A 16,890-nucleotide genomic window follows, 5' to 3' on the forward strand; every position below is an offset into this window, starting at 1 on the left:
TCTTCCCCTTGTTGTCCCAGTACAGCAGACAGGGGAGCCAGCCCCCCTCAGAGTGAAGTGATGGAGGAAGAGCTCAGAGGCCACAGGGATACACTGGGATCCAATTCACTGGCCAGTACCTCCCCACCACTTGGCAAGATCCCTTCTGTTGGCTTGGCCAAGACCCCGAGCACCCAAGGGACTCAGAGGTCTGTGCCTCGCCAGCTCCTGTTTTCTGACAGTAACTCTTGGTCCATTCAGACACCAAAATGAAGGGAAGATGAGCCCAGAGGGCTATGAAAAACTCCTCTACCACCCCACACCAAGATTTGCCTTTGCCTCATGGCTAAGACAAGGAGACACAGGTCTCATTTAGACTAAGACCAGTCAAGTGTTCCCAAGCACTATGCTTTGGAAGTGCTGGTCTCCACCAGCTCCATGATTCACATCTCCCTGTCGCTGTGAGGAGGAAAGGAGCAACGAAACTCATTGCTGAAAACTGTTAAGGAAAAATGAACGTTGAAAATGACCTTTGCAAAACCTGGAGCAACATACCTGAATCGTCAGAGACGCTGGGATGCTTGCTGCCAACTGGAGAACGAAGCACATCTGTGCTGTACATCAGGTAGCTGTCGTAGTCCTCACCTCCTTCAGCATCGATGATGGGGACATCGGGGATGATGGGGACTGGTGGGGAGGTGGAAAATGCCATTAAGACCTGCAGCTCAAAACCACACTAGCTCCACCATGCCCAGGCTGGCCTTCAGCCTTCACCAGGGTGATCAGCATGGTGGAGAGGGCAGGGTGTGGAGAAGCAGAGGGGTGATGGAGAAAGCCCCCCGGCACTGCTCCAGCCTCCCCTGCTCCCCACCCAGGCAGGGCAATAAACTCACTGGACAACGGACGCCTGGGCTGCGTAGCAAGGTTGATGGTGGCTTCTCTCTCAGGCCCCCAGCCAGCACCATTTCTGGCCTTCACCATGTAGCGGTAGGGCTGGGACTCCCGCAGGTTTTCTATCAGCACCATGCGTTTCTTTGGGTCTTCCACCAGCACCTTCTTCACTGGGCCAATGGGTACTGAAAGTACAGGTGCACATTTCCCCCATGAGACACAGAAAAACCCTCCGCAGCCCTTCCTTGGCCAACAGGCTTGTGGTTTGGTGTCAGGACATAGCTTGGCTCTGGAACAAGGTGCTGAGGCTATCTGCGTTGCTAGTGACAGGCATGACATAATTTTGGAGAAATCCCCAAACCGAATGCTGAAGTCAACCCGCAGCAGAAGTCTCCTATTGCTGGCATATCAGCTACTGTCACCAGATAGCATCTTTCTGGCACCATAGTCCCTCTAGACCTATGAACTAAGTTTTTAAGGTGAAAAACAACACAAAAACACTACTGAAGTGAATAGGAACTGAGGGTGCTCGTGGCTTTGAAGGATTAAGTCCTGAGTGATGATTTCCTGAACTCCCTCCTTCTGGAAATGACCCCTCCAGATCCCACTATTACAAGAAATGCTTTTGGATCCATTTTGATTCTGCCGCAACTTGGGACCAGCCCAGATGTGGAAAATGCTCTCCAGCTGGTAGAGCTGCCCCAGCCAGCAAACGAGCTCTTACTGTTGTCCTCGTTAACGAGTCCATAGCTGACTTCATACGCCGTGATCTCCCCGTTGGTTTCTGCGGGCTCAGCCCAGCTCAGCTGCGTCACGGTGGAAGAGACAACGTTGAAAGCCAAGCGGCCGGGCTCGCTGGGCACTGGAAAGGCAAGGACGAGGTGCCCAGGTTACTCCAGCTGGGAGCGTTCGGGTGCTCAGAGCTCCCTGAATTACAGGCACAAGGATGCCAGCTTGCTCCCATGTGGGGAAAATGAGGTACAGAGCGCTCACCGTCCTCCAGCGTGCGGCAGTGGACGATGTCGGAGTAGACCCCTTCACCCACGGCGTTGTAGGCGCAGACTTGCATCTCGTAGTCACAGAAGGGGTAGAGGTTACTCAGTTCTGCCGATGGTGATTTGACATCGATGAGGTGAGCTTCTGACTCGGGGTCCCCCTGGATCCAGTATTTCACCTGACAAAGCAAGAGAAAGCCATGATTCCTTCAGATCCTTGCCGTAACAGGAAAGGAGTTCCTCATCTCTTCTTAGAGCTGTTCTGGGAAAGCCACGGTGTGGTGCCACCCCTCCAAAATGGGGGGCCACGACGCTTATGGTATCTCCAGCCCTCCCTATCTCACCTACACCCCATACAGCACAGGCAGGTGTCCTCCAGCACCTTCCCTGCAGCTCTGCCCAGTGGTAAGTGATAGAAAAGGAGATGAACCCACCAGAAAGCTTTCCTGCAACCCCCACATCCACCCAGCAATTCCAAGGATGGAGGGAGGCCAGAAGGGGAGAGCTAGCTCCCTCCTTTGGGTCTCTTCTCCCCATCCCTTCAGCACGAGTGACCATGTACATGCAGCAGCTGCAGGATGGGACCCACATCCTCCCCGATCCACTCTCCCCCCTTACCTTGTACCCCAGGGGTTTTCCTGGTGGAGGAAACCAGCTGAAACGGATTTTCCTGGAGCTGAGAGCCTGGGCATTGGGATTCAGCGGTGCACCCAGGCGGCCTTTGGGGGACTGGGTGACCTGGCCCATGCCAGTCAGCGGGGGGACGCCATCCACCACCTCTGCAGACATGAGGAAACGAGAGGACATCAGTGCCTGTGCCCCGCGGGGATGGAGAAGAAGGAAACGTGCCTCTTCCTAGCACTGCCTGGTCATTATCGAGTGAACCTCTTAAAGCATTTCTGAAGGGTAGATCCCCATCACAGGGAAGGGAAACTGAGGCACTCAGTGATGACATCCCCCAAACCACACAGCTAGCTGGCACAAGGGTCTTGCTCTGACCCCCCCAAGTCCTGCACCTCCTTTTCTTCTCACAGTCTGCCCAGGTAGGAAGAACTTGGCTTCTTGCAGCTGAAAACCCTTAGTTCTGTCTGAATATATTTAGTAATGCTTCCACATCTTGTTTGCTTGCCCTGTGTGGCTATGAGAGGAGCAGGAGATGTGCAGAGCCTTCTCAAGTCACAGAATCACAGAATATCCCGAGTTAGAAGGGACCCACAAGGATCATCGAGTCCAACTCCTGGAACCACACAGGTCTACCCAAAAAGTCCCCCCCTTGCTTCTCCTAGAAAGCCACCAAGGCCTTGCCTGTCCCGGGAAGCTGCTCTGGTTACTCCAGTGACAAGGGACTTTTTTATCCCCAGTATTCCTAGCCATTACCACGATAAATCTCTCTCCATTATTGACCCATTTGCTGACAGCTCTTACAGCTCTGTATGACCACAGTCACAGGAACCACCAAGCACAGCTCCCAGAAAGGGAGCCTCTCCTTTATTTTAACAGCTTTTTCTTCAAATCCCCAAGGAAAAGGAAAAAAGAATGCCCTCTATTTCCTTTTGCAGTGTAGATACTCATCTTCTTCCCACCCAGTGCCTATACCCGCTCAAGCCTCTAGAGGGAGACCCAAATCTACCAGTGGGAGCTGGAGGCACCTCCTCATCCCTGCCCTTAGGGTGAAGAGCAGGGTTTGGAGCTCTGCAGGACCCGGGTGGGCTGGTCCTGCTGGGGTCCCCCACCTCCCGCTGCCATCTGCCAGCCCCTACCTGGGTCAGCGATGGTCACCGTGGTCTGGGGGTAGCGGCCGATCTTGGCGCCGTACTTGGGATGGAGGAGGTCGATGGCGAACTGCTTGAGCTGGCAGTTGTGCAGGAGGGTGTCTATTTCGGTGAGCTCTAGCAAGGAGACCTGGACCTCTTTCCGGGTCTCGCCGGGCTGGAAGATCAGGTCGCCTTCTGCAAAGACGTAGTCCTGGAGGAGGAGGGAGAGGTGTGTGGTCAGAGCACGCAGCACCTGTGAGACGGTTCCCAGCGAGCTTCCCCTCGTCTCCCAGTGAACCTCCAACTGGCCTCCCAGTACCCACAGCTCAGGGGACAGCCAGCACCCTCTGGCTCAGGTGCAGGCAGCCTCTCAGGTCCCTGAGGCACAGGGTACAAGGGCAGAAATCAGGAATAGAGGAGAATGTGTCTGTCCGCGTGCTAAACACAAGCCTTGGGTCCACCTTCTCCTGGCCATGTCCCCTTTGAACCCAATTCAGTTTTCCTGCAGCCCTGGGGTTGGTTCCTTCCTTGGTGTCTGCTCGTTCCTGCCTGCCAAGGACAGGAGCATTGTCCTTACCCTGCCATCCTTGGCGGTGAGATCTCGGGTCCTGTAGGTGACTTGGGACTTCCCGTTGTCTATGATCTCCCGCAGGACAGGGATCTTGGCCACCTTGTCAAAGCGGCTGTGGGAGTAGGCTGGCTGCAAGAAGGTGATGAGGCTGCTGGCTGGAAGGGCAGGACAGAACAAATGTGTAAATACATGAAAAATGACATTACAAGCACTCGGGAAGAGAGTTCCTACCACCCATGGGTATGAACTGCATTTGAAATACCACTGCATGGACCGGAGACTTTACCAGTCCTCTTGCTCCCTGCTCAAAACAACCACACAGAAAGCAGAGGCAAATCACTGGGGGCATTCACCTGCCCCAAGCACAGCATAAGAGGGCTTCCACTACATCACTCCAACAACCTTAGAACTGGAGCAGCAGAGGCACGTGGCCAACCTCGGATATGCCACGCAACTGATAGCACTTAAATCTGTGATAGTCTTCTATTTTGGTCTCTGCCACCAGGGATGATGACCCTCCCCTGGATGCTTTAAAAGATGCTCTAGTTTAGACCCAGGTGCCTTCAGATAGCAGTCACCAGGCAAGTCTCTGGCTTGTGATGCTGGGGAACTCAGCACCTTCCTTAGGAACTACATGAGTCCATCTGGACATGGGGCACACCAACACAAATGCCCTTGGTCATGCCTCGTGCCATGGCTGCTGCCCTTCACCTTGTTCTTTGATGATGGTGATGTTGACCAGCCTGCGTCCAATCTCTGCGATGCCGGTGGGGACATCAATGGCCTCCACCTGCAGCTGCTTCTCATCATCATCATCCTCCCTGATGAAGAGCGGGACGCGGACATCCACCAGCTCCACGGCTTCTTGGAACTCCACCATCCCGTGAGCATCTGGGGGAAGCGGCGACGGTGAGAGGTGGGAAATGCCCCCTCTGCCCGGCCAGGACGCAGCAATGGGCTCTGCTCCCTACCTTGATCCGAGGTCACAGTGTAATAACCCGGTGAAACCTTCAGGTCGTTGAAAGCCTCGTGGGAAACGTGCTTCTCGGTGACTTTGATGATGTCCGTCTTGGCCGAGCGAGGGGCGGTGAGCACAGTGTCCACGATGGTGTGGTCCTGCCTGCGGCCGGGGGGGAAGAGAAAGCAGGGGAAGAGCTGAGGCCAGGTTTGCTCATCGCACACAGCAGCTGGAGGGGTTAGCGGGTTTGCAGGGCGCTCCACCACCCACACTCCTGCACATGAAGAGGGAGAAGCAGCGAAGAGAGCTCCACTTACCTTTTCCCAGAATTGGGCTGTACCCTGAGGGGAAATAAAATAAAATAAAAAATAAATCAGAGTGAGTAACGCTTCTGGGGAGACAAAGCTCTGGGTGAATCACAGCCCTGCACATGTCTGAGCCGCGGCAGATACCCTGCAGGCTCCAGCCATGGGGAGCGGTGCCAAGCCTTTCTGCAGAGCCCATGGCCCCTGGCAGGTGAAGCTCCTCACTGGGCTCACGTTGGGAAGGGCTCGCAGACCCTGCTCCCTCCCAGCTCACAGATTTCACACCCTTTCCCATCCTCTTCCTCATCAGCAGCGCCCTGGGGCAACCCTGACCCCGAGACAGGCATTGTCCCCCCCAGTGACCCACCTGAACTTGGTCTGCTGGAGCTTGTGGCAGCCCGGGATGTGCTTGTAAATGTCGTTCAGCTGCAGGGAGCAAGAGGGACATGGGGTTTGTCCCAGGACACAGCCAGAGGCTGCAAACTGAAGCTAAACAGGAGCTTCAGGAGCAAACCTCATCAACGTGATACTCTGATAATTCTTAGTGTTTGTGCTTTCTTTCAGAAAGAGGAAAAAATCAGGAAAAATCTCTTCTTCATTTGAAGGACTGAGTGTCCAGGGAAGGTGCTGCGGCCACCACCACCGTGGCTGTGCCCCATCCCACCCCAACCCCCCCGAGGTGCTCAGGCCCTTACATTCTCCTCCACTTCCTTGCGCAGCTGCTCGCACTCCCGGCTCTCCGGCTTCGTGAGGTTCTGCGTGAAAAGCCGGGTCAGCCTCAGAGACAGCCCGTAGGGAACTGCAAGGAGAAATGCCCCGGTCAGCTTCCTTCCCTCCAGGTCAGAGAAATAACCCAGCAAAAGCTGGATGTGTGGGGATGTGCGTGATATATGCGGGGATATGGTGTCCGGATCCCATGGCTTCATGCCCTTTATGGCACCACAGCACCTCCTCGGGGTCCCGTTCCTCGGGTGAGACACTTACTGAGATCTTTGGGGTTGGCGGTGGCGGCGTGGGAGGCGAAGCCCTGCTTGTGGACGTTGTTGTTGATCTTCCAGCGGACGGTGTCCCGGCCCTTGAGGGACCCGCTGCGGACCATGGGGGTGTCCAGGTGGTCGGTGGACATGAGGCTCTGGCGCAGCATGTAGTGGTCCTCCTTGAAGCCAACCGTGCGACCTGCAGAGCAGGGGCAGAGTCAGACTGCCACGCCAGCTGCTGTGGGGCAGGGAGGACGGGCAGCAGCTCGGCTCTGCTAGGAGATGGCCCTGATTTACCACCCCAGGAGGAGATCCCTACTTATGTCCCTCCCAGGAGGGCAGTAACCCCACAAACCCCTCTCCCCCCCTCCCCCATTCAAAGGGCTGGTACCTCGTGCACAGCAGGGAAGCAGGGCCAGGCAAGCCTAGAAAAGACATGACCAAACACACAGTCACTCTGCAGCCAAGGGTGTAAAAATCCCAAGTCTCCAGCTGGGAGGGCTCACAGCAGCAGGGCTGGAGCAAGGATGGGTGGGCAGTGGATGAATGGGGCTCTGGAAGGTGATTTTAGCCAGATATCCTTTTAGTGGGGGAAATCACACCACAATTCATGCCAGCAACAGCAGAGGTGCTGGACATCTTCAGGACGCAGCCCCGGCGGAGGCAGGATGGGTCTGGGAAATTTCTCACTCACCTTGCAGCAGGCGCAGAACCTCCAGCAGAGCAGCAGCAGCAGCCCCAGGAGAAGGATCAGGAAAATGAGCAGCGGGATGAGCCAGAGGAAGCTTCCCGGAGGGCACTCTGCAAGTGACAGCAGCACCGGCTGTGACTGCAGGGCAGCAGCCAGGGGAGGGAATGGGGAGAGCACGGCCACGGCTCTCGGAGGGATGGAGCAGCCCAGAAGCTTCTCTCCCGGCACTCACAAGGAGAAATGCTGCCCAGGGAGAGCTCTGCCACCTCTTGGCTCACACCCAAGGGGCCATCCAACACCTTGCATCTCTCCCTGCCTGTGCTGGGTGCTCATCACCAAAACTGCTGCTCTGTGAGGATGCTAATCTCCACCTCCCGTGCCTGCTCACCTTTCTTCTTCTGCACCTGGACGGTGGCGTTGGGGAGGATGCTGGGGTCTCCCTTCAGGGTGTAGTGGTAGGTGCAGTCGTCCTCCTCGTCCTGGAAGGAGCAGTGCTCGCTGGCCTCCTCTGCGAACAGATTGGGGACACGATCACCAGGCTGCGGAGTGACCAGGACTGGGAAGCCCGATGCTAAGCACGAGGAGACACCAGGGCATATGTGCACGGGGCAGGCACACCACACGTGTCTGCGTCCTGCTACCTTTCTTCAGCTCCTCCACCATCTGGACCTGGAGGTGGCACGTGCTGCAGTTCCCTCTCCTGTTGCCCGTTCCCCAGGCCTGGCACTGAACGCAGTCCCGGATGCTCTCGCAGATGGCCTGGAAGCCCTGGGCAGAGGCACAAGGCACCGTCAGGAGACCGGCCACAGGGCAAGCATCGTGCCCGGAGGCAGGCTGGGGAGATCTCTCCAGCCACCTGCCTCGGAGACACCCTGAGCCATGCAGCCCTGACCCAGAGGCTGGAGGTGCTGAGCCCTCACCATCTCTCCAAAACCTCTTACACCAACAGCCTACATCAGGGCAGCAAACACATCTTCTCCAAGGGCTTTAGGTGGCCTTCCCAGAACACAACCGAGCCAGCTTTCTCCACTCCACGTGGCATAAGCATGTGTTGTCAGTAGGAAAACTGAGGCACCCAGCCATGAAATGAGTTTTTATGGCCTTGGGGCAGATCAGAACAAGCCAGGAGCTGAGACTCAGACTCTGCCCTGCCCCTGGGTGCATGCCCTGCACCAGCGCGCAGGCACACAAGGCACACGTGTGGCACCCAGGGGCTGTAACGCCTCTGGGGGCACAGCAAGCCCACGGCTGCAGGGTGGTCCCACCACAAACCCATCCCAGCCATTTCAGCACAGATGAGCCCGTGCCCTGCTCAGGACTTTGCTCCCGACCGAGATATGCCTCCACCTTCGCTTTGCTCTCCTTCCCTACAGGCTCTCGATGGGAAGGAGAAGTGAGAGCCCCGAGGGTCCCCAGGCTGAGGCTCACCAGGGAGTAGCTGATCTCGCAGGTGGAGCTGATGTACACAGACGCCTTGTCACAGATGCACCTGCCACACTCGCACCTCCCCTGGTTGTTGCAGATGCCCTGGGAAGCAGAGGGGACAGTCGGTGGCTGAGAGCAGCCACAGGCAGCAGCACCGGGTGCCAGCGAGCTGCTGCCGGCTCCCCGTGTCCCCAGCACGGGGACATTTGCTATGGCCTGGCATGGCCTGGCCAGGACGTACCCCCCGGCTGTCGATGCAGGTGTCGTTGCTCGTGGGACACTCGCAGCCCGGGCCCTCCCAGCCGCTCTCACACACGCAGGCACCCTTGGAGCAGCGACCGCGATCTGCAAGAGGGGACGTCACCGCGCTGCGCCACTCCCAGGCACCCTCCCTGGGCTTTCCCAACATCTTGGGGTGCATCCTGAGCTCAGGAATGCCCCAATCTCCCCTGTCCCCGCAGCCCACAGCCCGTTCGTTATTCACCCCTCTGTGCCAGCGGCTGGGGACACTCAGACCTGCAGGCACCGGAGAAGGGGGCAGCGGGGTGGCACTCACCGTTGCAGAGGAAGCCGGAGGTGCGCGGGCACTGCAGGACGTCGTACTGGCAGAAGTCCCCGTCGAAGCGCTGCGCCTGGCCCTCGAGGTTGCACTGGCACTTCCCGCAGAGACACTCGCCCCGGCCCGAGCACACCTTCTCGTCCCCAGGGCGGATGCAGTCTGTTTTGTTGGAGGACAATTCCGCGGAGCAGTGGCACGTGTCCCCTTGCCTGATGGAGAGGAGATGGCGCTGAGAGAGGCAGGAGCAGGGCACGGGGGCTGTCCCCAGGCAGGGCCCACAGGGCACAAGTGTGCACCCCGGTGGGTTGCCAGACGTGGCCAGAACCCCCAGAGGGGCACAAGGCTTGGCAAATTCCTTACCAGCCTTTGTGGCAGATGCACTGTCCACAGATGAAGTCCCCATGGAAGTTGCACTTGGGTGAGGAGAAGACTGCATGCTGCAAAGAGAGAGCGAGAAGGTGCTGCTGGGTGGGCTCAGTTCCCCCAGGGGGCATTTCAGGAATCACAAAGGCAGAGCCAGGGAAAAGGCTTTGCCCACGAGACCGAGCTTTGCAGGACAACAAGCACAGCTCAGTGTGGGCTGTGGTGAAAATGTCCTTGGGCTGAGCTCTGGGGGCAGCTGGGGACAGCCACCTCCTTCCACCTGTGAGCCAGCATCTCCAGCCAGGTAGCACAGACCGGCCTGCTCAGCACGGGCAGGATGGGTGCCCAGCACCCCATAGCAGTCTCTTGGGTGTTCAGAGCTGCATCCTGGGGTCTCCCAGCCCAGAACTCAAAACCTCCAGCTCTGAAAACCAGGAGCTGCTGGCACCGAGCTGCAAGGGCTGACCGGGACCCGCACGCATTGACCGGCGCATTCCCAGGAGGGGGGCACATCGGCAAATACAACCCGTACCTGTTCGCAAGGGCACACATCGCAGACCACCGAGGCTCTGACTTCAAGGCTGTCGCTCAGGGACGTGGGCTTCACGTGGATAACTCCCTGCCGGTCTTTCTCGGGGAGGCTGCAGACATGCTGCCCACCGACGTACTCGAGCGCCTTCACGCGCACCTTGAACTTGCCCTGCAGGGAAGGGGCAGTTGGGTGAGCCCCGTGGAGCGACCCTGCCGCCGGCACCCCGCTCGTGCCTCCCGTCCCGTGCACCTACCACTTCCCCTCGGGTGATGTTGAAGGAGCCGGATTCTGTCTTTTGGTACATGGAGGAGCTGAACTCTGTCTTCAAGGCCTTGGGGACGTAGTCAGCCCGGATGTCCATCTTGGAGCGGATGCGCTGCGGGGGCAGGAGGTGATTACAGCCCTGATTTTCTGCAGCCCCACTGTGGCCACCCCATGGCCTGACCCAGAGGGGCCACATCCTGCCCTGGGAGCAAGAGCGAAGCCCCGGAGGGCACCGTTACCTCGAAGGCTGTGCGAAGCAGCTCCACGATGTTGGATGAGTCTTCTTGGAGCACCCCGATCTCAGAGATGGGGAAATATTTGTGCAGCTTCTGCAGGGAGAAAGGAGCTCAGTGGGGCACAGCACCGCCACGGCAGGTCCAGCTGCTGCCCTTCCTGGGTGGCCGGGAGCTGCCTGGGAGCAGCAACCCCTACAGCTCCCAGGGTCTGGTGCTCAGCCCAGCCTGAGACCAGGGCAGTGCTATTTGGGGCTGCTGGGATATACAGACATGATTTTAGTAAGAAAGAAAACATTTTTTAGTAGGAAACAGGGAGGGAACTGCCTGGGAGAAAGTCCTTGCATCAACTAAGTCAGGTCCTCAGGGGTGTTCTCAGCTCAGCTGCACCAAGGTCTTGGGAAACCTCATCTAACGCTGCCATGGGCTCGGCTCTGAGCTTTTGTTCAGTGGAGCAGAGACCTCCAAAGGTCCCTCACAACCTCAACTGCTCCCCAGCTCTCCCCGCACTGCTTTACACGAAGCAGCCACCAAAATGAGGAGACCTCCAGAAGCTCAGCCTCCTGCACCCCAAGCAAGACACCGTGGGACCTCCCACACCCCAGAGCAGACCCCAAGTGCCACAGCACACTCCTGAATTGCCAGGGCATCGGTTTAGCACGTGGGGACCAGAGATGAGAGAACATTTTCTCCTGACAGCTGAGCTGCAGGCAGAGGAGCGATGGTCCTGGAGGACGGGTGAGCCCCCACAGCTCCCCCACCGCCGGGGTCTCCTCACCTCGTAGTAGCTGTAGGAGTGGTTGGTGACAGCAAAGATGGGGATGATGTTGTGCTGGCCCAGCAGGCGCACCAGGGTGGGCACCGACGGATAGTCCTGCTTGGTGTCATACACGTAGGTGCCCCTGGAGTCCAGGTGACACTTCTCGTCGTTCCTTGCTAGGATCCCTGCCAGGACATTGGTGCCGTCAGCTTCGTAGTGAAAGGCAGACTCGGTGGAGAACACGAGCAGGTGCGTGCTGTCCTTCCTCCAGCCGATTTTATCCTACAGCCATGGATGGGGAGAAGAGACCATTATCTCTGAGCCCAAACCGCCGCATGTTGGCAGGTCAGGATTCGGAAAACCCCAGGGACACGGCATCACCTCCACCTGGCAGCAAACACAACCAGCTACGTGGCCCCAGCAATGCCAGCCAGCAGTTCTCTGCCTCCCCCAGCAGCACCCCAATGCATGGGATGTCCCCATGCTGCTTCTCTTTCCCTCATTACCCAGAAGGGCTCATTAAGACCAGACCCCCGCCCCATTCGTTCCCCATGCCCCCAGCCCCTCACCTTGCACACAGCTGTCTGCAGGATGGCATCAAAGCCACCCTCGGGGGCATCCAGGTTGCCAGAGATGCGCTCCTTCCTGAGCTCCTGGCTGAAGTAGTTGATGTTGCTGGTCAGGCGGATGACGTTTTTGAAGGAGAAGGGGGAGTCGGCGTTGTTCCAGGGCTCGCGAAGCCTAGGAGAGAGCAGGAGAGCAAAGGGATGCTCCAGCAAAGCGCTGCTTGCCCAGTGGCCGGAGGAGTGAAAGTCTCAACCTCTCCTCGCTTTGGGGACCTCACGAAGCTGCTTGCTGCCCCCCAGCTGCATGGCCACAAGGAGGGGAAGGGTGGGAGAGCATTTGGGCGGACACCAAGCAGAAGAGGAGGAGGTGGAGGCAGAGGAAAGCCATGCAACCTGTCATGGCAGAGCAGGAGAAAGATGGACAGAGGCTCTGGCACTACAGATGGAGAAAACCACAGAGAAGCACAAGGGGACCCCTGCCCTCCCCTCACTGCCCCCAGGGACCCCTCAGCCCCACTCACTTCTCAGGCCTCATGTCTGTCTGCGGGGACGAGACTTTGTCCACAAACTTGCCGAAGCCGATGGTGTAGTTGGAGGTCAGGGCTTGCAGGAAGTCGGCTGGGAGGGAGGGAAGAAGGGACGTGAATAAGGAGACGCCCACCAGGCTGCTGCTCCAGGGTGTCCTTTCCTAGCATCTTCCTGGCTGGTTGTGTCTTAGCTAAAACTCCCAGACTGTCAGCTTTAAAGCTCTTTAGGCTTAGGGCTCGTCTTTTTTGGGTAGTAAGCTATGTCACATTTGGGAGCTCCTTGCCAAGACTGAGGCTTCTGCAACAGCACAAGCCCCACCGGCAGGGTCAGGATGCCAAAGGACCGCACAGGACAGCCCTGCAGGACAGCAGTCCCACACTGGGAGGACACACGAAGGTCTCTGCAGGGCCAGGAGGGACAGCCCCCCACCAAGCTGCACAGGGCAGGCACAATTATAGTCTAATTAATGCAGGCACCTCTCAGTCCTTTGCCGACAAAGGATTTGGGGCTGCAGGCAGGAGCGAGCTGCCCCCCTTCACGGGCACAAGACCCATCTCCCTGCTTCACCCAGCTCTCATCTCACCTAGGTTGTGGCCCATGCTTTTAAGGTTGTCCAGGTCATCGGACATAGAGTAGGAGAAGTCCATGAGGATGTAGAGATCCACGGGGCTCTCCAGGGGCTGGAAGACGTCCATGTTGAAGCTCATCTCCTCCCCAGCCCGCAACCGCATGAACATGCCCTGGGGGGCCACCTGGGTCCTCTGCAGGCGCGTGTTGATGCTGATGTTCTGCGAGGGGAGAGCGGTGTGAGGGGACGGACACCAGCTCCCAGGAGGGTGCAATTAGGGGAAGGCCAGGAGGGGAAGTCAAAGGGCTGGGACAGGTGGGAGGGAGCTGATTTTGAGTAGACCCTACATAAAAAAAATGGTCTGGATCTTGCATTTTTCCTGCAGGAGATTATATAGGAAAGAGGCTGGGGATGGTGGGGCCCCACGGGAGGAGCCGAGGCAGCAGTGCCGCCCAGCACCCACCTGCTCCGTCCGCATCTCGCCCCTCATGTAGACGATGCTGGCCTCCCTGCAGCCGTAGCGCAGCAGGTTCTCCCGCAGGTCGCAGCGGGGCTCGTCGAAGCTCTGCAACGGGGTGAGAGCAGCATTAGGAGCACCAAAACCAGCAAATCCTCCCCACAGGGAGGGCACGGAGCTTGTGAAGATAGCAGGGTCCCTGCCGAGGTGATTGGCTCCAGAGAGCCCTTGCAAGCAGCAGAGGGACAGGGAGATGGGGATGAATCTCATCCAACAGTGCCAATGTCCTCTGGCTCAAGGGGAATTTGAGCACCAGCAAGTCACTGGGCTGTCTGGGACAAGACTCTCCCTCCGTCCCTCGGGCACTCCTCCCCACGGAGAGCTGCAGGCCTGGCCAACAGGCATTTTCTGATAAATCCCTGTATTCTGGAAGTTTGCCCCAGACTCTCCCTCCTCCCTGCTTGCCAGTGCCTGAGCCAAGGGAAATCCATGTCTGTGAGCTTTTGGTCTGGAGAAGCTGGAGCTGGGAGCTGGCTCCGCTCTTGGGTTCCTTTCCTGGGTTTTGCCCAGTGGTGGTGGGATGCAGGGCATGAAACCAGCCTGGAAGCAGAGCCCCAGTGTCCCCTGCCAGGTCTCACCTCTTCGGTGCAGAAGGAGCACTCCTTGTCCACTCGGATGCACTCAGAGCAGCTCTTTGCCCGGCTCTGCACACAGCGGTTATCTGGGGGGGAGAACGCAGGAAAAAAATGGGTGAGCGGTGGAAGGGCTGCCCCCATCCCTGGGGGAGCCAGCGGAGGTTCTGGTGGGTTGTTTAGCAGAAAATAGCAAAAAAACAGCAGCGGGGTTTGCAAGAGAGGAGACCCAAGCACTGGGGGGACAGCAGACAGGAGGAAAAGCATGCGGCACAGCCCATGGGGACTCGCGTGGTCCCATGGGGCAGCACCAAGCAGAGGTCGAGGGCAGACGTACAAAGGCTGCACTCACTTTTGCTCCTTTGGCAGAGGGTGGTGGTGCAGAGCAGGGACAGCAGCAGCAGCCCGGCACACGCCCTCGGCAGGGCAGCCATCCTCTTCCTCCTGAAACACATGGCACGCTGAAATCGCGAGGGTCCGAGGGCTTGGCAGGGAAAACAGCCCCGGAGGAGGACAGATGCGGTGGGATGGCCCCGTGTGCCCTGGAGAGCCGGAGCCCGGCCGCAATCTCTCGTCTCAGCAGGGCAGAGCACGAAATCAAAACCGAGAGCGGCTCCTGCTCCATGCGGGCTTGTGCGAGAGGCTCAAAGTCCCCAGGCGCTGGGGCAGGGCGGCTGCCGCGCCGCAGCCAGCTGGAGCCCAGCACCCTCCGCACGTGAGAGCAGCGACCGACCGGGTCGAGGCCTTGCTCGGGCTGGGGAGGAGGAGATCAAAGGCGCCTGCACCCCAAAAGCAGAGCAGGGCCCTCCCTCCAGCTATTTCCTATGGCACTAAGAGTTTCCAGAACGGGCACACAACAAACAGAGGGTGAGGCTTTGGGAACGCCAGACCTGGAGCTCTGGCCTGCCTGGAGCTGTTGAAAGACTTCGTGGTCTTCAGAGCCCAGCAGCTCCAAGACCCCTTGTGCAGATCCGGAGGCCAAAACCCAGACAGAATAAACTGTTCTCCTTGCCTCCACACGTGATGGATTACCTGGCTGGCAGAGCGACCAGTGCTGCCCAGAAGTCTGCGGTCAGAGGCGGTAAACAGGAGAGACAGGGCTGGAACTCGAGCTCTGCAGCTGCTGTGCCAGCTCTGGCACCATGGCAAGGCAAAGAGAACAGTCGAGGAAAAGTCTCTGGCATAAAGATATTTGTAAAGCATCTTTCTGGAAGATGCAAGCGTGGAATATCAGATACAAACAGTTTCATAGCTTCTTGCTGTGCTACATAATCCCTGATTCTACAAAACAAAACAGAAATGCCTTGAAAAGCCCTGAAAACAGGGACCTTCAAGGATAACGGGAATAGCTGAGGATGTCTGAGCTCCCAGAGGGAAACCCAGAGCACAGCCCTGTCGCTTGGTCAGTTAGGTGCTGATCCAGAGCCCTGGGAAGTTACTGGGAAGAGCAGCTCAAATATCACTGGGTGGGGATCATACGTGGTCACCAAACCCTTGGGAATACACTGACTGCACCAGGCTGTGTGTTTGCAGAAGTCACCGTGGCCAGGTCTCGAGCACACGCAGTGCTGAGCCAGGAGTTGCCTCCCTGGGGGCTTGCACCTTATTCCCGCAGTATCTGGGGACACGGCTGATACGGGACAAGATGCGGGTGACTCATTTATCTCGTCAGCTTGGCTCAGTGGCTTATCACACAACGACAAATACACGCCCCGTGGCTGAAATGTGGAAAATAAGGAAATTTCAGGAAGGCGTCCCTGCTGGGGACACCAGCCCCTGCCCTGATTCGGGGGCAGGAGCACTTAGCTCAGACCCGAGGCAGCCTCAAAGCACAGATCCGGTTCCTTTCCCAACCACGGGTCCAGAAGGAGTCACCAGGGGATGGCCCGGCACACCCTGGGCCTTGGACACACCAGCTGCTGTCACGTCTTTTCAAGTGCTGAGATAAGAGGCTATAAAACTCAGGTTGATATTGATGTTCTGATACCCGTGAGCCGCAGACTTTGAAGTATTTGGTGGGGCTGAAATCAACCAAGGGCGTTGGTGGCTCTAGGACATCACAGAGCCTAGCTGCCAGCTACGGGAGTGGCCATGCTTGGTGTAAAAACACGCCAACAGCCGTCCCTCGATCTCAAAAATTTCCTCCGGAAGGGAAAACGTCACTTTGCTTTGGAAAAGTGCTGCAGTTTGGTTGGATTTTCATTACAAAAACAACAACAAAAAACCCGTCCAGTTGTGCAAAACCAGGTGACGAAGTAGAGCAGCTCCCAGCGGCACAAAAACATCCCACCCCTCCCAGGCCACACATCTCCCCCTGTTCTTCTTCCTCTCCTCCCAGCCTCCATCTCTGCCTTGGCAGTCAACAAAACAGCTCTGGAAAGCACCTGGGAACCCCTGGATCACTCATCCCTGAACAAGGAGGAGCTTCTCTAGAGAAACCACTGGAGCAACGAGGCAGGGGACAGGTTGCAGCAGCAGAGCTTTGTCCCCGTGTCCCCCCAGCAGCTTGGTGCTGCGTAGGACGAGGCTCTGCCCTGGGGTGGATGGGGGACAGGGATCAAGGAATGGGGGCAGATGTGCCATGGCAGGAGGGCAGGACGGGGACATGGAGATATGAAAGCCCAAATCCCATCTGTGTCCCCACCTTCAACCACGCAGCCTTCAAGGCTGGGACGGACACAGCAGCCTTTCCTTGCATTCAGACCCACAAAACACCAGCAGCTCACTGCCTTTGGGATGGGGCTGTCGGCTCACTCCCCCTTTGGGGACAGCAGCCTCGGGGTGTCCAAGCATCCGAAAATCCCTTCCTCCCTGCTGTGCATCCTGATACACATTGGGACACATCAGTCCTCTGCTCCCGCAGCCAGAGGTGCTGGAGCACG

At 57.9% G+C, this 16,890-nt stretch overlaps 1 protein-coding gene across 6 annotated transcripts in view; it reads right to left on the reverse strand.

Annotated features, from left to right (window-relative positions):
* Nucleotides 1-16,890, reverse strand: part of ITGB4 (integrin subunit beta 4) — a gene marked incomplete at its 5' end in the record, with an annotated part of 34,808 nt that overhangs the window by 8,879 nt on the left and 9,039 nt on the right. For 5 of the 6 annotated variants that reach the window (XM_083805483.1, XM_083805482.1, XM_083805485.1 and 2 more), the window contains 31 exons: nt 535-666; nt 873-1,055; nt 1,595-1,732; nt 1,864-2,044; nt 2,484-2,644; nt 3,626-3,830; nt 4,197-4,345; nt 4,902-5,081; nt 5,162-5,310; nt 5,466-5,489; nt 5,821-5,879; nt 6,149-6,252; nt 6,438-6,629; nt 6,822-6,855; nt 7,125-7,231; nt 7,510-7,629; nt 7,763-7,889; nt 8,550-8,648; nt 8,788-8,891; nt 9,103-9,314; nt 9,466-9,542; nt 10,001-10,168; nt 10,254-10,376; nt 10,504-10,593; nt 11,276-11,539; nt 11,827-11,998; nt 12,345-12,441; nt 12,935-13,139; nt 13,383-13,484; nt 14,015-14,097; nt 14,361-14,452. In XM_083805483.1, coding sequence (XP_083661609.1) covers nt 535-666; nt 873-1,055; nt 1,595-1,732; nt 1,864-2,044; nt 2,484-2,644; nt 3,626-3,830; nt 4,197-4,345; nt 4,902-5,081; nt 5,162-5,310; nt 5,466-5,489; nt 5,821-5,879; nt 6,149-6,252; nt 6,438-6,629; nt 6,822-6,855; nt 7,125-7,231; nt 7,510-7,629; nt 7,763-7,889; nt 8,550-8,648; nt 8,788-8,891; nt 9,103-9,314; nt 9,466-9,542; nt 10,001-10,168; nt 10,254-10,376; nt 10,504-10,593; nt 11,276-11,539; nt 11,827-11,998; nt 12,345-12,441; nt 12,935-13,139; nt 13,383-13,484; nt 14,015-14,097; nt 14,361-14,442 — 4,123 coding nt within the window. Of the gene's footprint in view, nt 1-534; nt 667-872; nt 1,056-1,594; nt 1,733-1,863; nt 2,045-2,483; nt 2,645-3,625; nt 3,831-4,196; nt 4,346-4,901; nt 5,082-5,161; nt 5,311-5,465; nt 5,490-5,820; nt 5,880-6,148; nt 6,253-6,437; nt 6,630-6,821; nt 6,856-7,124; nt 7,232-7,509; nt 7,630-7,762; nt 7,890-8,549; nt 8,649-8,787; nt 8,892-9,102; nt 9,315-9,465; nt 9,543-10,000; nt 10,169-10,253; nt 10,377-10,503; nt 10,594-11,275; nt 11,540-11,826; nt 11,999-12,344; nt 12,442-12,934; nt 13,140-13,382; nt 13,485-14,014; nt 14,098-14,360; nt 14,464-16,890 lie in introns of those variants that run through there. The other variant, XM_083805481.1, reaches the window with a different exon arrangement.

Source organism: Anser anser (genome assembly GCF_964211835.1).
Source record: "Anser anser genome assembly, chromosome: 19".
Taxonomy (NCBI): domain Eukaryota; kingdom Metazoa; phylum Chordata; class Aves; order Anseriformes; family Anatidae; genus Anser; species Anser anser.